Source organism: Rhipicephalus microplus, unplaced genomic scaffold (genome assembly GCF_043290135.1).
Source record: "Rhipicephalus microplus isolate Deutch F79 unplaced genomic scaffold, USDA_Rmic scaffold_12, whole genome shotgun sequence".
Lineage (NCBI taxonomy): Eukaryota > Metazoa > Arthropoda > Arachnida > Ixodida > Ixodidae > Rhipicephalus > Rhipicephalus microplus.
Window position 1 is genome coordinate 32,110,882 of NW_027464585.1, and position 22,152 is coordinate 32,133,033.

Sequence of the window (22,152 nt, forward strand, 5' to 3'; positions counted from 1 at the left end):
CCTCTCTTGTACGGGATGTGCGCGCTCAGCACACTTGCCAGTATATTTCTAGACACTGCACTTCCGCCATCCATTGGGCCCCCTTTCTTCTAATCTTTCGCTTGATCAGAGCGGACGCTCCCCTTCTGCAGCTCAAAAAGTTATCCATTTCCTTTTGACATCATCTTGCGGTTCACCCCTCTGTTGAGCATACCTGTGTCCCCTGGAGGATTCCTGACGTCTTACTATGGCTCCCTTAACTTCCTCATTTCACCAGCTCTTGGATTTGTGCCTACTTTTCCCGGTTGATTTTACTCATACCTTAGCAAGCTGTAACTCAAACAGTCGAGTTAGATTTGTGTAAATCCACTTTGTTTTAGTATACTCAGTGATAATTTTCTCAATATCTCTAGTTGCTATTTCTATTTGCCTTTCTGAATTAATATTACCATGTGGTTGCTCATAATGCCTCCATCTCCTGTTTACTCAGCACCATCTCTTGGTTGCCCTTGGCAGTTCCATGTCCCACCGCTTATCTTGCATACTGTTGTCAAGGCTGCAGTTTCCCTTCTCTAAATTGGTTCTTTATTCTATGGCGGGGCTCTTTATTCTATGGCCGGGCTGTGCGGCGTGCGGTTGATTCCGCCGACTTGCTTGCGCCTCGTCGTCGTCCGTGTTTTGTGTTGCCATCAACCAACAACTCAACTTGATGTGACTGTCTCTTACTGTGATTCAACAGAGGTCAACGAAACAGAAAAAAATGTCAGGATTTATTCCAGCATGCAATAGCGAGTGTGAGTGCACGTCACCCGAAAACTGAGTATCGATCCATCATGCCGGCACTCGAGCGGTAATAGGTTTTAATGCATGGGCCCCATGGGCAGCAGAGTGATAGGCCGCTTTTCCTCTAGATATTGTCACGGAGTCGTGACGTGGCTGAAGACAGGAGACTGGACAGTCCAATCAAATTGTTTATTTGGTCGAACCTAAGCTTGGTAAACAGAAAGTGGGGTTACAGTAGCACACTTGCACAGATAGCGGCGAATGTAGCGTCGGCCGTTGATAAACTGACAAGCAGCGAAGCATGTTGGCATTTATACACTTGCCATCGAACATTCTAGTGTTATCGCTAGCGGCGATGTTGGTTCCAGAATAATCTGAAAGATTCACAAAACAAAATGATCTACTATAGCCTCAAAGCTTCTCTAATGCTATAAGCGCAGTGAGCGCTGAACATAGTGTAACATGACGATGACAAAACTTGAAGAAAGGAGAATAGCAATATTAACTCTATGAGGGTGCCCCGCCGCGGTGGTCTAGTGGCTAAGGTACTCGGCTGCTGACCCGCAGGGCGCGGATTCGAATCCCGGTTGCGGCGGCTGCATTTCCAATGGAGGCGGAAATGTTGTAGGCCCGTGTGCTCAGATCTGGGTGCACGTTAAAGAACCCCAGGTGGTCAAAATTTCCGGAGCTCTCCACTACGGCGTCTCTCATAATCATATCGTGGTTTTGGGACGTTAAACCCCACAAATCAATCAATCAATCAACTCTATGATGGCGCTGGCTCGCGAGTGAGCCCACTACCCTCTTTTCGCTCACTTTAGCCCAGGCCACACAAGAATCAAGAATCCAAAGTGCAATCCGAAAATTGCACGATAACTGTGTGATCGCATCAATATGCTGACAGTAGCGCCGTGGTGGACACTGCAGCAGCGCTTGAGGCAGCAGAAGATCGTGCTCTCTCAGCGGATATTCCTGCGCAGGCGTTGCTTCCCAATTTTAGCCTCCGTATCAAACATGAGACCATTTTGTAAAGGCTGCACGATGTCAGTTTTGTTTGCTTTTGCGACTGGCAGGTGAAACAACAGCAATGTTCAAAGTTATGGTACTATAGCAACAATAACAACAACAGATGATAGCATTCAGTACTTTATTAGGGCCACTGCACATTCATTGTAATGATATTTGACTGCTGCATTTATATTATTTGTTGAACACAAACAATACTATAAGCATCACAGAAGATTTTTAATGATTCAAGTCAATGGTCCCACCAGCAGCTTTGTTTGCCGAGAAATGAAAAAGCAATTTTCACCATTTTTGACGCAAAAGTGCCAATTTCTTGCTGCCCACAGTGTATTTATACTTGCTGTCGTGGTCTCATGGGCCTTGATGGCTGATGAGCAGTTTATATCATAATGTGTTGCAGCATTACTTCAATCCAGTACGAATTGTGTTCAGAAAGTTCTCAGTTCAGGAAATTTGTAATTGCAAAGTGTATTATTCACCAATAGCATACTCTTACAAGCAAGAGGAATTGAAGGACACTAAAAAAGCGAGTTCATTCTGTCACCTGAGTGTCACAGGAAGCGCTTGACTGGCATCCACACCCAGGGCCAAATGGAAATCTCGTGCAGCTTCTTGGCTGAGGGCTTTCCTCAGTGACTGGTAGCAAAGCCTGTAGCACTGACTGCGGCACCCAGTTTTGGCGTCCAAGTAATTGTCAATGAGCTCCAGGCTTCGAAGCAAGTCACCCACCCGGTTGACAATAAACATCACCAAGCGGCCTTGGTCAAATCCTTCGCCCAACCAGAAGCTGAGATCGTGAGTGAATGAAGCAGTTGGAAACAATGGCCGTGGACCAGGCTGTGGCAGCAGTAGGCGCCAGTCATCAAAGTCGCTGGATGCAAGCGATAACAGTTCAATACGTATGCTCATCTTGCAAGGAAAAATAGGATCAACTTTTATGTTTAAAGACTTAAAACAATCAGACAGCAAATTACATGCCCTGGTCCATAGTGAACAGCTGTTTTCTTCAAAACTGGCACTGCAAGATGTTATATGATTCAATGGCAAAACCAATTTCTCGCCCATTGATATTTCAGATGTTGGCGAGTTCAGAGGCGTATTATAAATCAACGTGGTTACAAGCAGGCCCCTGCAGTACCCATGCCAGCCTTCAGTGTCTGCATTGTTCTGAAGTGAAGAAAATTTTCGAAACATCAAATTATGTCCACAAATGTCTCGAAGCGAGCACAAGACTACTTTCAGCCTGGCAGCATCACTAATGTCGATGTCCAAAATATGGCCAAACGGTGGCTCTGTAGGTGAACATGTGAGCGATCTCTCCACACGGCACCTCCACGCAGTACCAGAGACATCCTTATGGGCAGCCCAAGACGTAATCAAGTCACCGACGTCCAGTTCAAGCGTTTTAGCCAGATGGTGCACTGTTCTGCCCAGTGGGTTTTCATCGGCAGCCATCAAAGTCCTGCACAAGATGATGATGATTTCAACCGTGAACCAACTGTTCTAATGCCAAGATCATTTTGATGAGAGAACTTGTGCCTTAGCAACTTCTCAGGTTTCACCTTGAGTTCTTATCAATTCAAAGTTATGAAAAACGAACAAGCCAACTGATAACTGAAAACACAGGGCACACTGAAGCCTGTTTTGCTTCAGCCTACGTGCACAGTTGCGCTCAATATGAGCTGCAACTGTGATTAAAGTGACTTCACACCTGAACAATGACATTGACAAATGTTCAGTTCAGATAACACCACAAATTAAAAATTTAATTCACCATTTTTTTTATATCGGTGCCACTTTGCCGTGTTGACAGGATTTTGAATACAGACAGCGTAATGCAACTCTTATTAAGCGTGACTGTACAGTGCTCACAGATCAAAACAGGACAATTTAGGACTAAGTAATATGCATGCCTTCGTTTCCATCATCTTCAGTTTGGGTCACATTAGCATAACTTTCACTTAAATGCATCCCCAACATTATCTTTAGAGTCCAGATTAGTCTCAACATGACATGATTATCTTGAGCTTATACTAAAGAATTCAATGTCGCATTTAAATCCGTGAGTACTGCACATGTAGAGCGCTATTATTCGAAGAGCCGCAGTGAGAAGTTTATTCCAAAAACCACGTTCACCACAAGCCAAAATAAGCCGTGGTTTTCCAATACACTTACAAAGTTAAAAAAACAAGAAATGTCTGTTTTGATGAGCAAAACAGTCTAAGCTTTCGTTTACATATTACGGCACTCAAGATGGTTATCTTAGTGCTACACGAAATGCAAGCACTCATTTTTTTGTGATGAGTCACCTAAAATGCTTGAAAACAACTCTCGAAAATTCTCACAGGTGATTAACTGGGAGAAGGCATGCTCCATAAGTGTTCTGAATGTGCATGATAATGCAGTCAACGACACTGCATGGAGGAATATTTTTAACGAGGCTTTTATCTCTGTTTTTATTTCTCGTGCTTTCTTCAGCTGCCAGTACTATACCAAGCTTATGTCACCAATTACTTTTTTCACGAACGGGATCATTTTAATGGTAGACAATATTAAGCTTTTATTGTCTGCAAGCATGAATGATATTAACTGAAGACTTGTGATAAATATTAAACATGTGCATGCCACACAGCTAATATTGTTATTTTCACAGTCGCATTATGATGCATTCTGCCACAAGACAGGAATGTGGGAAGGTTGTTCCAGTCTTCAAATCAAATAACAAGAGACTCATCACTAAATTATCATCCCATATTTTAAACTAGTGTCTCCTGTAAAATCTTAAGACATATCATATACTCCCATATCATCAACTTCTTAGAGTTGGTTACATCTTTTCCAACATGAATTTCAGAAAGGTTATTTTCGCGAAACACAGCCGGCCATTTTTCTTCACGACCTACATTCTAACATTGACTGCAACATTCAGAGATATTCCCTTTTCCTGGATTTTGCTAAAGCATTCGATGCTGTCTTTCCCAAACACCTAGTTCTGAAAGTATCTCTGTTAAATCTAGACGTCAACATACTTGCATGGACCACGTCTTTCCTGACTAGCTACTCCCAGTTCGTTTTTGTTGATTGATTGATTGATATGTGGGGTTTGACGTCCCAAAACCGCCATATGATTATGAGAGACGCCGTAGTGGAGGGCTCCGGAAATTTTGACCACCTGGGATTCTTTAACGTGCACCGAAATCTGAGCACACGGGCCTACATTTCTGCCTCCATCAGAAATGCAGCCGCTGCAGCCGGCATCCGAACCCGCAATCTGCGGGTCTTGCAGCCAAGTACCTGAGCCACTAGACCACCGCAGCGGGGCAGTTCGTTTTTGTTAACAATCATTGTTCTAACCTGTAATGTCAGGTCTTAGAACCTCTTCTTAATCTATCTTAATAATCTACCGATGCATGTATAATGTAACTTTCGCCTGTTTGCAGATGACAGTGTAATTTACCGTTCAGTAAACAACACTGATGACCAAACATTAATCCAATAGGCGGCCTCTGCCCCCTGGCATTCGGAGCAAGCACACAATACATAAAGCAAAACAGTAATGCTGAAACCCACACATATACAAAAAATAAATTACGCACAAAATGGAGTGGTAATGAGATGCTTCGACAGTGGTGATTGCTACAGTGTTATAGAAATACAATGCTACAAAGCTATAATGTTACAGAAGATGTTACAGAAACGTAGAACACGTATGAATTTACTGCAAACGAATAGCTAGCAACTTAAAGTAGTATATAAACAGTTAATCACCGACTTCAGTGGTAATGAGATGTGTCTTTAATTTATGTTTTATTTTTTTTCGAAATCGGTCCAGCAGACAATGCCTTTGTATTTGTTCAGGAAATGAGCGATTCGGTAATGTAATGTCTGCTTTCCATAATTTATCCTCACTTTAGGCAATCAACACTAAATATTTCAGAACTTGTATATGTCTGTTTTAGTATAATATTTTCTTTAAAGGCATTTTTATTGTGTATATACTGCATTATTTAAATTAGTAGATCCGGTAGGGCTTCACTATGCTGTACTTTATGAATAATTCTCGTGTGCGTAAGTCACGTATTTCTTCTATGTAATTTTCAAGCATATGCAGTACCTTTTTTTGTAAAACTAACAACCTATTGTAATTGGTGTCCATAGTTGTTCCTTAAACTAGAGTACTGTATGTCAATTTCGAATACACTAATGAGTAGTGAAGTTCTCTTTTTAACCACAGTGGTATTAAAGAACTAATTCTCCAAATGCAACCTATGGTCTTGGCCATGTCTGTTGTCAAGTGTGAAATGTGCATATTTCATGTCATGTTTTTGTATGGTTGTGGCTATGTCTGCTGTCAAGTGTGAAATGTGCTTATTCCATATCACGTTTTCGTGAAACCAGACTCCTAAAAATTTCTGTTCCTTTGTTGGTGTAATTTGTGTGGATCCATATTTAATTACTATGTCACCCATATTCCGCCTATTTGTTGGTGCAAATAATATGTACTGTGCCTTATTCGCATTTAACTGTAACTTATTACGATGTAGCGATATAGTAAATTCTTTCAGATAGGAGTTTGTCATTGTTTCTAGCAGGTTCATGTCTTTTGCAGTAAAAAATATGTTGGTGTCGTCTGTATACATAACGATGTCTTGTTTAATATCTATATCCACTATATTAATTGACATACAGCAGTAATAAAGTTGGCCCAAGTTTTAAGCCTTGTGGCGCTCCAGTTGTGGCATTTCATCGGCTGAATGAAAAATTATTTATTGCTGTAAATTGGCATAGATGATGTAAATAATCTGTCATGAGTTCTAATGAAATGCCCCTTATCCCGTAGTGTTGAAGCTTCAACAACAGCACGTCGTGATGGACAAAATCAAATGCCCCTTTCGTAGGTCTGAAAATAATCCGAGCAATACTTTTGCTCAATTGCTTCAATATTTTTTTTCTTTTACATGAAGCAATGCCTGCTCTGTGGACTTTTCTTTTAAAAACCCATACTAGGTGGGAGTTAGATATGATGTTGTATTTGTGTAGAAATTTTGTCAGCCTCTTGTTTATGGCCCACACAAATATTTTTGAGAAGAGTGGTAAGACTGAAGTAGGTCGAAAATTGGCAACCTGATTTTTATTTCCTTCTTTGTAGATCAAAGTCATCCTTGCAATCTTTAGGCAATCTGGGAATATGCCTTTTTCAAACATCAAGTTCATTATTTAAGCCACAATCAGTGCTATTGTACTAGTGACATGCTTGACTGGTTCCGCTTTTATTTCATCGTATCCCGCTGAAACGTCTTTGACAGTTTTTTGAGCAGTAGTTTCACCGCTTGCATAGTAACTGCCCCAAAAATGTAGTCTCTTATAAGAGATTAATAGTCTACAATGGCAACTCACAACATACATTTACACTAACATGTTTTTCCACATTAACGAAATATTCATTTACTGCGTCAACTATAGCTGCACCTGTTACGACGCGATCTTTATTCTTGAAGAACCATTGGTTTGTAATCCTTTCCGCGATTTCATTGACTGATCGCCATACTTTCTTTGTGTTTGTATGGCAATGCACGAATAGATTTGATAGTAGTTATTCTTTGCTTTTTTTCAGGTCTGAGTTTAGCTTGTTTCGCACCTTCTTGTACTCTGAAAAAAGCTCAGGGCTTCTACAAACCACAAAAGCATATTACAATATATTTGTTTCTCTTTTTCTCTTATTCTGCGGTGTAGAGCATGAGTAACCCAATGTTTTCTCATCGCCCCTTATGGTGTCTTGGAAAGTTTAGAGGGAACGAACTGTCATAGCAGCGTTTGAATTCAAACAAAAACATGTCGTATGCAGTGTTTAGATTGCATTGTAAATATACACTGAATCACAAAGTGGACTGATACATTTCCTGGAAAACATCGATAGACCTACCGTTTATTTTCCTGAACAACTTAGTGGTTTTAGTTTTAGTCGAGAAAGTTTCAGTCATGATGCAATACTGGGGTAGGTGATCACTTATGTCACAGGTAATCACACCTGAGCTGAGTTGCTCTTATTCTATATTGGTAACGCAAACGTCTATGATGCTTGTGCTGTTTACCCCTATGCATGTTGGCATGTCAATGGCGTTTTGTGAGTCATAAGCATCAATTGAATTCTTGAATTCAACAGCATATGTTTCATTGTTCATCGTATTACCTAATGTTTATATCGCAAACAATAAAAGAAGGAGTGCTTTAAGATGTGAAAAATTCAGGGGATTTTCCATGTAATTGAAAAAATAATGCTGTTAACCAGTTGGCCGCCTATAAATAGCACCTAGCTGAAACTGTGTCGTGCAAAGCGTAATGCATTCTATGTTGGTGTTTGAAACAATGTAATCATCTATGAAGTCATAGCTGTAACCTTCTTTGAGGTATATTGCCAAACCACCGCACCTTTCTTATAATCTGTCAAGTCGTTCGCACGTGTAAAAACCAAGAAAGAGAGCAGTATCGTTTTCCGTGAGCCAACTTTTATAAAATACAACAGCCTCAAACTGAGTTCCCAGTGATTCCAAGTATGTGTACAAACTTTTATGTTTGTTTCTAACACTTCCTGTGTTCAAATGAAAAAATTAGAACCCCATTGTTGTACCTTGTGAGTTGCCTTACATTTTTGCCCTGAATGTACCATGCAACCAATCAAGACTTTTTTTTTTTGTTGATCTCATAGTTTTTAAGTCATCTATGCGGTGTCATCTTGACTCAAAATCCACATGACCTCACTGTGCTCATCTTTCCAAACGAGTATCTTTCCTCTGGCTGTCCATACGAATTTCAAACCGAGTTCACGCTATTTGGTTAGTGTAGCGACAAGCAAAAGTGGTTACTTTGGCATGTTGCTTTCTGCAGCTGCAACCAATTGCTTGTTCTGTCGAGATAAATGTTCATTGACATATATTGGCGTTTTTGTGTCTCTTTGACCAATATCCTTTGACCAATTTCCACACTCAAAAATAGCATACCTAATGCACAGCAGTCAACGGGTGAAGCTCATCAGACACACCTTTGATTCAGCTGCACCTTAACAACATAGTGTAATCGATGGCTAATGAATCCAAATCTTAATAAAAGTAAGTTTGCTTTCTTTTTTTGCTATCATAACCTTTTTGTGTTCACCTATTCAATCAGTAATGTTCGAGCAGAATCAGTTAATCTGGTGAATCAGCAGAATCTGTTGGTGCCAATGTGTGTTTTAGACTTTGTCGACGTATTTTCAAGTTCTGAAAATGCATCAAAATGTTAAACATTGTGTTTACTGCACAGCGTTAGATATATGAACCTGGAATTGCATCATTAAATTTTGTTGAAGCGGTGCAGCAGAAAAAAAAGTGTTCATTGTTGCAAGAAAATTTAAGCGTAGACTCCTATGAACTCCTTATGGTGAACAAAGAATTTTTCGTTGAAGCGGCGTTCGTTGTAGTGGGGTTGGACTGTAGTGCCATTGATTATTCATAACTTACCTAAACAACTGTAAAGGTAGGTGCAGGTAAAGCCACTTAAAACCATCGAGAAGCTAATCAGATGTTTCAGAAACATCTGTACCAATCTTGCACCACTCAATGAGTGTCGGCCCCATCAGAATTTTCAAAGAGCGCTATGGAGGTATCATGAGCACGAAAATGATCATGGCTGCAATTGACTGGATAACTTAGTTTCTGATAACAGCAATGATGCAGAACCAGCAGTTTTGCATCTAGAAGCAAAACCAAAAAACGACTAAAAGAGGGTGTCCAGTACAACTTGACGACAAAAATTGAGACTGTTTTTCCAACCGCCCTTAACCTTGTTTATATTAATCTCAATGGCAATGATGTTCATGCATTGGTTAAAAGTAGTGCATCTGTATCAGTGATAAATCAGGCCCTTGTTAAAGATGAGAAAATAATTAGAGGGAGACCGGTGCAGGCACAGAGTTTTGACGGGACAAGACAAATATATTGCCACGTTCCATTTCCCAAGTTTTGTTATCGTCCCAAAACACTACACGATTCTCAGCGCATACCGCGCCTGCAGTTTTCGAGAAGCTTCCGGACTGTAGTAGATCATTTCGATAAGATCACGCCCACTCTGCAAACGGTACAGATTATTCTGCAACCTACGCCACCGCCAGCGATAACGCTAGAACATTCGGCGGCAAGAGTATAAATGCCGACGCTCTTCGCCGCTTGTCACTTGTTGATCGAAGGCCGACGCTTCGTTCGCCGCTATCAGTCCAAGACTACTATCTGTGCAAGACTGCTGCTGTAATAGGACTTTCCATTTACCGGGCACAGGTTCGCCCAAATAAACAGTTAAATCCCAACACGAAGTCTCCTGTCTTCGGCCACGTCATGACGCCGTGACATTTGGTAGAGGTGCTGTTTATTCCTTGTACCGGACGCCTCTGTCAAGCCGTGAACCCAGCCCACGCCGTGAAGACACCGACGCCAGCAACGAGCAGCAAGTTAGCCGCAGGCAACAAGGTCTGCCACCCGAGTACGGGCTTTTACTGGACAAGGCTCAGAAAACCAAGACGTTGACGTCGACCACGGCGACTATGTCAACGCCGGTTCTACCTGCACCACTCCTGCTACAGCAACCCTAAGAGCCGCCAACTTTCAGCGGTTCGCCACTGGAAGACGCGGAAAGCTGGATCGAAAGGTTCGACCGCGTCGCCGCCCTCAATGACTGGACAGACGATGACAAGCTACAACATGTGTATTTCACCTTGGAAGATGGTGCTCGAACCTGGTTCGAGAATCAAGAGCGAAGCCTCACAACGTGGGACACCTTTCGCACCAGGTTCCTCACCACTTTCGCAAATGTGGTGCGCAAGGAGAAGGCCGCAGCTCTCCTCGAAACCCGCATGCAGATGCCAAATGAAAACGTGGCGCTATTCACGGAAGATATGATTAAACTCTTCCGCCGCGCTGTCTTCGACATGTCCGAGGAGAAGAAGGTCTGTCTACTTATGCGAGGAGTAAAGCAGGAAATCTTTGCCGGGCTGATCAGAAACCCGCCTAATATGGTCGCCGAATTCATTTCAGAAGCATCTACGATAGAGAAGACGCTCGAGATGCGCACGCGGCAATATAATCGTAGCTTCTAGTCTACAAGCTACGCCGGCATTCAAGCACTAGGAACCACTGACTTGCGTGAGATTATCCGAGCGATCGTGCAAGAGGAGCTGCGAAAATTACTTCCATCAGCACAGCCTCACGTAGAATCCATCGCGGACCTCGTACGCCAGGAGATTCAGCAGTCGCTGGGCGTTCCTCAGCCTCAAGAGCCGCAGCTGCAAGTCATGAGCTATGCTGCTGCAGCACGCCGCCACGCCCCTCCTCCACGTGCACGCCAGAACGCCGCCCCATCGCACTTCCGTCGCCAGACGCCACCACCGCCACCACCCCCACCAACGACCTACCAATCGCCAGCGGGCCAGCGCAGTGCCCCGAGAAAAACCGACGTTTGGCACACCCCTGACCACCGCCCTCTGTGCTACCACTGCGGCGAGGCTGGGCACACTTACCGCCGTTGCCAGTACCGACAGATGGGACTGCGTGGCTTCGCCATCGATGCACCACGTCCGCAGCCAGGGGAACGGCCACGTGACATCTCCTTCCCGTTCACCGTCGCCCAGCCGCCGCATGTCACCGCACCCCCGGCAGTACTCTGGCCCAACGCGGGGCTGGTCTCCTAGCCCGTATCCGGAAAACAAAGGGCAGCAACCGATGAAAGTGCGGTTGCTGTGCGACGAACTATCAAAAATCCTCTTCCGACGACGCGACGGAGCTTTCTGAACGCAACGCCAACCAGGCAAAGCCCTGACGGCGAAAGCTCGTTTACCGAAGGTGGCCTGACGACGCAACATGGAAGCAGCGGAACAAGCCGACGCAGTTGTGACCCGACGCCACGCCCTAACTGTAATGCGACACGGCGAACTAGTGACCTCGACGTTCTTATCGACGGCCACAGTGTCACCGCTCTCGTCGATACTGGAGCCGACTATTCTGTCATCAGTGGGTCGTTCGCCGCGAAGTTAAAGAAAGTTAGGACAGCTTGGAAAGGCCCTGAAATACGTACAGCCGGAGGTCATCTCGTAACGCCTGCAGGAATATGCACAGCGAGAGTCACCATTAACGGCCGTATTTATCCTACAGACTTCGTAGTCCTACAGCATTGCTCGAGAGATGTCATCCTTGGCATGGACTTCTTAGCCCTCAATGGTGCTGTCATCAATTTAAAAACAAAGTCGATAACGTTATCCACAGAAGAAGCACTACCCCCGCTCACGCTGTCAGGAAACCATGCCTTGAATGTGCTGGAAGAACAAGTCACCATTCTGCCTCGCTCAAGCGTCATTATTTCAGTCGGCGCTCCTAAATCACCTGACTTGGAAGGCGTCGTTGAAGGCAGTCAGCATCTGTTGGTCACCCGACATATTTGGGTCGCAAGAGGGATCGCAGAGCTGCGGGGAGGCAAAGCAACGGTTATGCTCACGAATTTCAACAATGAGTACAAACACGTGAACAAAGGAACAACGATCGCATACATAAAAAAAAATTGTCGAAGCCACCAGTGCTTTCGCCCTCGCCGATTCTGCGGAACCTGCTCAGAGGAACCAAGCCCCTCCCATAGCTTTCGACGTCAATCCCAGACTTCCGAACGATAAGCAAGAATAGCTCAAGGCCCTGCTCCTGCAATACGAAGATTGTTTTTCATCATCATCGAAAATTGGGCAGACCCCAATCACAAAACATCGCATCATAACCGAAGAAAATGCCAGACCACTCCGTCAGAGTCCGTACAGGGTTTCGACGCGAGAACGTGAAGCCATGAAGAGAGAAGTTGATGAAATGCAGCGGGATGACATTATCCAGCCGTCCAAGAGTCCATGGGCATCCCCCGTGGTGTTAATGAAGAAAAAGGATGGGACCCTACTTTTCTGCTTCGAGTATCGCCGCCTGAACAAAATCACAAGAAAATACGTGTATCCTCTCCCACGAATAGACGACGCACTTGATCGGCTCCATTACGCCAAGTACTTTTCGTCAATGGATCTTAAGACTGGCTATTGGCAAATTGAAGTCGACTAAAGAGACCGAGAGAAGACGACGTTTATAACACCGGACGGCCTCTTCGAGTTTAAGGTGATGCCCTTCGGCCTTTGCTCAGCGCCTGCGACTTTTCAACGCGTTATGGATACAGTACTGGCAGGACTGAAGTGGCAGACTTGCCTTGTGTACTTGGACGATGTCGTCGTGTTTTCCTCGAGTTTCGACGAGCATCTTCGGCGCCTTGAAGCTGTACTTCAAGCCATCAAGACGTCCGGACTCACACTGAAGCCAGAAAAGTGCAGATTTGCGTACGAGGAGCTCTTGTTTCTGGGGCACGTTATCATCAAGTCTGGAGTTCGTCCCAATCCACCGAAAACAGCCGCCATCGCCAAATACTGGCTGCCCACAGACAAGAAGGCGGTGCGCTTATTATAGGCGGTTCGTGAAAACCTTCGCCCGCATCGCCGATCCTCTCACTATCCTTACCAAGGGGGACATGGAATTCAAGTGGGAAACGCCACAAGAAACACGCTTTCAAGGAGCTTAAACATCGCCTCCAGACGCCTCCGTTACTTGCCTAATTCAACGAATTTGCCGAGACAGAAGTACACACTGACGCAGGTCTTGGCCCTCTCCTTGTGCAGAGGGCTGACGGACTTGAAAGGGTTATTAATTATGCCAGCCGATCGCTATACAAAGCAGAAGCAAATTATTCCACAACAGACAAGGAGTGCCTCGCCATCATCTGGGCTACGTCAAAATTTCGCCCCTACCTCTACGGCAGGCCCTTCAAAGTTGTGAGCGACTGCCACGCCTTGTGTTGGCTAGCCACCTTGAAGGACCCTTCAGGTCGCCTCGCACGATGGAGCCTGAGACTTCAAGAATATGACATTACTGTCATTTACAAGTCCGGCAAAAAACACTCCGACGCCGACTGTCTCTCTCGTGCGCCTGTCGACCAACCACTACCCGACGACCCGGATGACGACTACTTCTTGGGAACGATAACTACCGACCACTTCGCTGAACGATAGCGGGCCGACCCGGAACTTAAGCCCCTAATAGAATACCTCGTAGGCAGGAACGCCAAAGTCCCGAAGGTATTCAAGCGCACACTTGCGTCGTTCTTTCTACGAAACGGTTTTCTACAAAAGAAAAACTTTTCATCGCTTCGAGCTAAGCACCTGCTTGGGGGGCCTTCAGCTCTGCAACCAGAACTCCTACAGGCCCTGCACGACGATCCGACGGCAGGGCACCTTGGTGTTTCTCGCACGCTCGCGAGGATACAAGAAAGGTACTACTTGCCACGTCTTACCACGGACATCACTCGTTATGTGAGAACATGCCGAGAATGTCAGTGATGCAAGACACCGCCGACAAGGCCAGCGGGACTTCTGCAGCCAATTGAACCACCTTGCCGACCTTTCCAGCAGATTGGTATGGACCTACTGGGGCCGTTCCCAACGTGGGCTTTTGGAAACAAGTGGATCGTGGTAGCTACCAACTACCTCACCCGCTACGCCGAGACAAAAGTCCTGCCAAAAGGCAGTACATTCGAGGTAGCTAAGTTCTTCGTCGAAAATATCGCCCAACATCACGGCGCCCCGGAGGTCCTTATCACCGACAGAGGAACGGCATTTACTGCCGACTTAACTCAAGCGATCTTGCCATACAGCCAGACAAACCACCGCCGGACGACAGCGTACCACCCACAGACCAACGGCCTCACCGAGTGGCTTAACAAGACGATCGCCGACATGCTGTCAATGTACATCGATGTCGAACACAAGAGGTGGGACGCCATTCTTCCATACGTGACCTTCGCGTACAACACAATGGTGCAGGAGACGATGCAGATATCTCTATACAAATTGGTCTACGGAAGGAACCCGGCAACAACGCTCGATGCCATGTTACCCAACGTCACCGACGAAGAAAGCCTCGATGTGAGTGAGTACCTTCAACGCGTCGAAGAAGCCCAACAACTCGCGCATCTCCGTATCAAGAATCAACAGACGACCGACAGCCGCCGTTACAATCTTCGACGACGCTTCGTGGAATACCAGCCCGGTGAACGTGTTTGGGTGTGGATGCCGATACGCCGACGACTAAGTGAAAAGCTTCTGCGACGGTACTTGCGACCGTACAGGGTGGTTCGACGTCTCGGCCCACTTGATTACGAGGTTGTCCCCGACGGCATCACGAACTCCCATCGACTCCGATCGCGACCTGAAGTCGTCCATGTCGTGCGCCTCAAGCCGTTTCATTCGCGTTAACAAACTGAAACAGTGTTTTGTTTATTATTGTTGTATCGTAATTTATTCATTGTACTTTCTTGCAATATCGTTGTACCTTCATCTTCTGTTAAAGCATAAGGACGATGCCTTTTTCAGAGGGGGGCAATGCCACATTCCATTTCCCAAGTTTTGTTATCATCCCAAAACACTACACGATTCTCAGCGCAAACCGCGCCTGCAGTTTTCGAGAAGCTTCCGGACTGTAGTAGATCATTTCGATAAGATCACGCCTACTCTGCAAACTGTACAGATTATTCTGGAACCTACGCCACCGCCAGCGATAACGCTAGAACATTCGACGGCAAGAGTATAAATGCCGACGCGCTTCGCCGCTTGTCAGTAGTTGATCGACGGCCGACGCTCCGTTTACTGCTATCTGTGCAAGACTGCTACTGTAATCGAACTTTCTGTTTACCGGGCACAGGTTTGCCCAAATATACACTTAAATCCCAACATAAAGTCTCCTGTTTTCGGCCACGTCACGACCCCGTGGCAGTAGGAACAGTTCGGCGATACTTGGAAGGCACAGAACTCACATGCTCCCTAGAGAAACTTGAACTTCTTCTCTACGGGCCAGCAATCAGAGGTAGACCACCCAAGTCAGAGAAAAGAAAACGACAATATGAGGAAATTTGAATTCAAATGCAGGAAGGCACAGCTATACTGAAAAAAGGTTTCCTTTGTAACCTTTGCCTCTCTAAACCCGCATTGGTATGTGTCGAGCAATTTGTTTGTTTCTAAGTAGTGGAGTAAGCGGCAATTGATCATTTTTTCAAATAGTTTGCAGAGGCAGCTTGTTAATGCTATAGGTCTGTAACTTGATACAGTAGAGGGATCCTTTCCCTGCTTCAAAATTGGAATTATAACAGCCTCCTTCCAGAAGGAGGGGATCACACCTGAAAACCACATGCGATTATAAAGAGAGAGGAGGGTTTCTTTAGTTTCGGTGGGTAGTTCCTTCAGCATCGCGTACATTACATTGTCAGAACCTGGGGTAGATGTATTACAGCAGCTGAGTGCTGTTCGCAGTTCTGCTAAGCAGAATGGTAAATTATATGCCTCATTTCTTGTGGATTTTCTTTCTAACTTTTGTTTTTCTATTCGTGCCTTGTAATTCTGAAAGGATTCAGAGTAGTGTGAGGAGCTCGATATGTGTTCGAAATGTGTGCCAAGAAAGTTGGCTTGCTCCTCGAAGCTTTCCCCGAGGCTATTTACTAGTGGAAGGCAATAAGCTTGTTGGCCCTTAATTTTCTTTACCTTATTCAACACTTTTCCCTCATCTGTGTATGAGTTGATACTCGATATAAACTTTGTCCAGCTCTCTCCACTAGCTTGTCGACACGTTCTCCTAGCCTGCGATTTGACCCGCTTGAAATTTTCCAGGTTTTCAGTTGTAGGGAAATCACGAAGCAACGCCTATGCTTTGTTCTGAGTGGTCCGTGCTTTCCTGCATGCGTCGGTCCACTATGGGACTCGCCGTTTAGAAGACATACCGCTCGTTTTGGCAATACATTTAGATGCGGCATCAAGTATAAAAGCTGTAAAATACGTGACAGCGTCATCAATGGTCAGTGCAGACAGCTCAGTCCATGTCATGTGTGTAAGAGTTCTATACCCTTCCCAATCAGCTGAGTCAATCTTCCATCGAGGAACCTGCGGGGGTAGTTGATCTTTGTTCGGCGCGCTCAGGATGATTGGGAAGTGGTCACTCCCATAAGAGTTTTTAAGAACCTTCTACTTAAAAACAGGTAAAAGGAACGGTGATGAAATGCTAAGATCTATGGAGGAGTACGTGTTGTTTGCAAGGTTAAAATACGTAGGCTCCTTTATATTTAAAAGACATAAACTAGAAGAGAAAAGGAGCTGCTCAATGAGACGTCCTCGCGCATCACAGTGAGCATCGCCCCACAGGACATTGTGTGCATTAAAATCACCTAGAACCAGAAACGGCTCTGGGAGTTCATCTATTAATAATTCTAGATCACGTCTGTGTAGCTGTTGATGCGGTGGTATGTACACAGAACATAAGGTAACGAGTGTTAAAAAGTACAGCTCGAATGGCCACTGCCTCAAGGGCCGTTTGGAGCTTCAAATGATGGCATGCTATACTTCGATCAGCTATAAGGGCCACACCGCCACATGGTATGACAGCATCCTCCCGGACTTTTCGGAAAATAATATATTGCTGTAGGCAATTCTTGTGCTTAGGAGTTAAGTGCGTTTCTTGCACACATAACACTTTCGCGTTGAACTTACTCAGAAGTTCTTGGACGTCATCAGAATTTCTAAATATTCCCCTCACGTTCCACTGTATTATGTTGTCCATAGTGGAAGAAAAAAAAAAGGAAGAAGTGCTGTGTGCAGAAAAGACGGAGATTACCTGATTTTACAGGGCCTTTGTCAGGCCCTGTAATCGGCGTTCTGTCTTTTTTGGGGCGGTCGAGAGAAGCTCGCCGCTCCTTCGGACCTTCCTGCGTCGTTTGGCTTGAACTGGTGTCCATAGCCTCTTGCGAGGCACTGGACGCCCGCTCTGCAGAGCGATCTGTACGTCGCTTAGACTTCACCTCGATCGACGAAGTCTTTGTCCCCACCGAGCTGGGGGTCGATAAAGCCCCCTTGGCCTCGTGATTGCCCTGGCTGCTGCCAGAGCTTGTAGAGGTCACTGGTGTGGACAGGCTGAATGTGGGCAGGGCAGCGCTGGCTGCTCCCGCCGTAGGGGCTTATGGCATTGGCCTCGGCATGCTAGGCGAGGTCCGGGCAAATGCCAAGGGCCTTTGTGGTGCCGCCCCTCGTTGCACCACTTCAGCGAAAGGTGTTTTCAGTGCCAATGTTAACGACATCCGTTGTCTTGCTTCCCTGAATGTGATATTTTTCTTTACATTTATAGTTATTATTTCTTTTTCTTTTTTCCAGGCTGGGCACGCTCTGGAGTATGCGGGGTGACCCCTACCTTCGCAGTTAGCACAGAGGACCTCATCATCACTACATTCATCAGCATTGTGGCCGGTTGTGCCACACTTAGCACAGATCAGCTGCCCTCGGCAGCTCTGGGATGCATGACCAAATCGCTGGCATTTGAAACAACGCCTCGGGTTTGGAATGAAGGGTCGGACATGGAGTTTTATATAGCCAGTTTCGAGAGTCTCAGGTAAAGTGGTTGAGTTGAAGATGAGTATTAAATTCTTTGTTGCTATTTCGTTGTTGTTGCGTCTGATTTTGATGCACTAGACATGTATTACACCTTGGTCCTTCCATCCATCAAGAAGTTCTTCTTCACTCAGTGTCAGTAAATCTTCGTCCGATACCACACCCTTCACTGTATTCATGGTACGATGTGCGCTCACAGAGACGGGGATGTTACCAAAGGCTACAAGGTGCGAGAGTTTATTGTACTGTTCCTTGTCTTTTAATTCGAGAAGCAGATCTTCACTTGCCATCTTCCTGGCCTTATAACCGGTTCCAATGGTCTCTCTCAAGCACTTGGCCACAAGGAAGGGTCAGACTGCTCTAGCTTTTGTAGATGATTGTTCGCAGTGGAGGACATGGTATTTTGGGAAAGTTTCTCTGTTTTTGGGCCAAAGTAGTGAAGTTGCGTCGGTGAGTACCTTTTTCGAGGCACGATCAGTTAAAGAGGGGGTCAAGGATCCCATGGGAAAATGTGTATTTTTCGGTAACGGCACCTACCACCCACCACGGAGTCCAACAAGGGGACGTGGCAGAGCATGTGGGAATGTCTGCGCAACGCCAGCAGTACACAGTTACTATAACCCAATATGGTTTACCCTAGTTTGGATAGCCACACAAGGTAAACCCTTGCCGCCAGGAAAAACAGAAGTAAATTGAAGAGAGGAGAGAACAGGAAAGATTGAAAGTAAGAGGGAAAGAGGAAAGATTGAAAGTAAGAGGGAAAGACGAAGATGAAGAGAGGGAGAGACAGGAAAAGGCGACTGCTGGTTTCCCCTGGGTGGGTCGGCCCAGGGGTGTCGTCTACGTGAAGCCGGGGCCAAAGGGGTGTGTTGCCTCTGCCAGGGGGCCTTAAAAGTCCAATCACCCAGCGTCGGCTCAACCCCCAGGATCCCCTTTTCCTCGGACACGGCAAAGCCATGCACAGCTAGGCGTGGGAGGGAGTCAAAACTCCCCCGTTAGCTCGGGTCCGTGGTGTCTTTACACACCAAACGCCTACCTGTGCAGGCGCCCCTGCGGGGGTATTAGCGATATTAGCCACATAATCAGACCCAATGCAGTAAACTCCCATTAGGACGAACTCTGTTAAGATGAATTCTTGTTTAACCCCTTAAGGGCTCATTTAACAAAAAAAAATTGTTCCAGAATTGCCAAATAATTCTAAATGCAAAATGCTTCAGTAATGCGTTCAAAACATAAAAATATTTAAGAAAACTTTTTTTGGCAAATAATGTTTCATTGGCCATTCTTCGCTCCATAATGTATTACTCTATAATACATGGGACAATTGAAGTGTATTCTGCAAAAAATTTCTGCAACTGAAGAAAGTAAAGGTTTGAATTGAATTGCTGCACACAAATTGCACTACACTCAACCCTCGTTATAACGAAGTTGAAGGAGAGTCACAATTATTTCGTTATATTCATTATTTAATTATATCCGTTATACCAGTTTGTGACAATGTATGCTCAGATGAGCGCACACCTATAAGCACGCAAAGAAGGAAATTGCCTCGTGGCCCAATGTACCGCTACGTGACCATGCATGCAACGGGAAATAAACACACTCGAATCTCAATAGTTCGAACTCATGCTGTGGTCCCGTCAAAGCTATATGTATACCAATAGGTGAAAACGCCCTGTTTTCGTACGAGCAAGCACTTGCAACGGTTAATTTGAACATACCACCGTCCGAAAATGCTCTCAGCACCATGCCCAATCCCGCGGCATCACATCTCAATGCTGCGCGCGAAGAAAAAAAAGAAGAAAAGGAAAGAAAAGATGATGATGAGGATGTTTGATGTTTTGTGGCACAAGGGCCATTTCACGGCCAAAGAGCGCCAGTTCATCTTACTAAAATTATGGACAATGATTGTGATAAGCGGCTGTATAAGGGCCATAAAATTCGTCGCGGTAAGGCGGGTAAAAACATACAAGTAATAAAATCATGACCGTGCCGTGAAAGATGTGTGTGGTGTGAATAGATGACAAAAGTTGGTGATAATAAAAAACGATGATGGACATGTATGGCATTAGCACAAGTGCCTCACTTATTCATACCCTTGCGTTTAAGGGCCGTGAGGCAAGTGCTTTCTTGTGTAGCCACCGCAGGAAACACCTCTCTGGAGAGGTCGTGCTACGGAATGCCCGGGTATATGATATGAAAACTATGAATTTCTTTTAAAAATGCCAACAATGACTTATGACTAAAAAGCAGTTTCCTACCGACGAACATTGCAGGGTGTAAAGGTATATGTTGTCGGTAGGGTAATGGAAAATGTTGTTTTCTTAGAGTTTCTAATTGTTTGCACTGGATTAACATGTGAAGGACTGTTAATGCTTCACCACATCTGTCACACAATGGTGGATCACCACCGGACAAAAGATGTGTGTGTCGTGTATGTGTGTCCTATACTGAGCGTCGTTAGTATTACCTCTGTATGATGCGATTTTGATACTGGCAGCCAATGACCAAGGTGTGGCTTAATAATGTGTAGTTTGTTTTGTGTGTGTCTATCCCACTTGCTCTGCCACTAGTCCCTGAGGTTTCGTTTGAGAGACGGCTTAAGATCAAGGGCCGGGTTTGATATGGGTGTAGGGGCAGTGCTTTTGTGGACGGATGCAGCGAGCTGATCCGCCCTCACGTTGCGTTGGATCTCACGGTGCCCTGGCACCTAGCACACTACAACATGTTGTTTGAGTGAGTACAGTGTGCATAAAATGGAGTAAAGTGAGACAAGGACTGAGTTTTCTTGTTTCTTAAGAGTATGCAGAGCCGTTACCACACTGAAGGAGTCCGTATAAATTACTGCTTTTTGTATTTGTAATTGCTTGATGTGTTTAGCCGCCACAAGTATTGCATAAGCTTCCGCTGTGAAGATACTTGTGCCTGGATGTAGAGGGCCAGCATCCGAAAAGTATGGGCCGACAGCAGCATAGGACACAGAGGAGTTAGAGACTTGGAGGCATCTGTAAAGAACTCAGGACGTGTGTATTTGTGTTGAAGTTCCAGGAAGTATGTTCGGATATGGGCAATAGGCGCATGTTTTGTAACTTCAAGAAAAGCCACATCGCAGTCTATAGTCTGCCACTGCCACGGTGGCGGGTATACTACAGGAGCCATTAAACTGTGTTCAAGTGACACTCTAGTTTCCTCAGCTAGACCCTTCAGGCGAACTGAGAAGGGCTGTTTCATCGAAGGCCTGTTTTGAAACATAATGGAGCTCGACAAATCATTAATAGCAGAGTATGAGGGGTGCTTCTTGTCTGCTTTCACCTTAGGAAAATAAACAAAGGACAAGTAAGTTCTCTGCAGATGAAGCGACCACTCATTTGACTCAACGTAAAGGCTTTCTACGAGACTGGTGCGAAAAGCACCCGTAGAAAGGCGGATGCCCAAATGGTGCATGAAGTCCAGCATCTTCAAAGCACTTTGAGTTGCAGACTGATAAACAACGGCCCCATAATCTAAGCGGGAGCGAATGAGGCTTCTATAGAGATTCATGAGACATTGCTTGTCACTACCCCACATAGTACGTGACCACACTTTTAAAACATTCATGGCTTTTAAACATTTTGTTTTTAAATACTTGATGTGCGGTACGAAGGTCAACTTGTTGTCCAAGATTAAGCCTAAGAATTTATGCTCCACATTTACAGACAGACGTTGACAGTTCAGTTCAATGTCGGGTTCTAAGTGCATGCCTCTCTTTCGGGAGAACAAGACACACGTGCTTTTTTGTGGGTTCAGTCGGAATCCGGTTTCATCTGCCCATTTGGAGACCTTGTTTAAAGCTAACTGAACCTACCGCT

The 22,152-nt window shown here is 45.2% G+C and overlaps 1 protein-coding gene across 7 annotated transcripts in view; it reads right to left on the bottom strand.

Annotated features, from left to right (window-relative positions):
• Window positions 1–937: 937 nt before the first annotated feature.
• LOC119166721 (ferredoxin-fold anticodon-binding domain-containing protein 1) overlaps window positions 938–22,152 on the bottom strand; it is a 158,971-nt gene continuing 137,756 nt past the window's right edge. For 4 of the 7 annotated variants that reach the window (XM_075882445.1, XM_075882448.1, XM_075882447.1 and 1 more), the window contains exons 5-6: window positions 2,333–3,250; window positions 938–1,136 (exon numbers count right to left, since the gene is read on the bottom strand). In XM_075882445.1, coding sequence (XP_075738560.1) covers window positions 1,109–1,136; window positions 2,333–3,250 — 946 coding nt within the window. In that variant the 3' untranslated portion in view covers window positions 938–1,108. Of the gene's footprint in view, window positions 1,137–1,895; window positions 3,251–15,693; window positions 15,719–22,152 lie in introns of those variants that run through there. The other 3 variants (XM_075882451.1, XM_075882452.1, XM_075882446.1) reach the window with 3 other exon arrangements.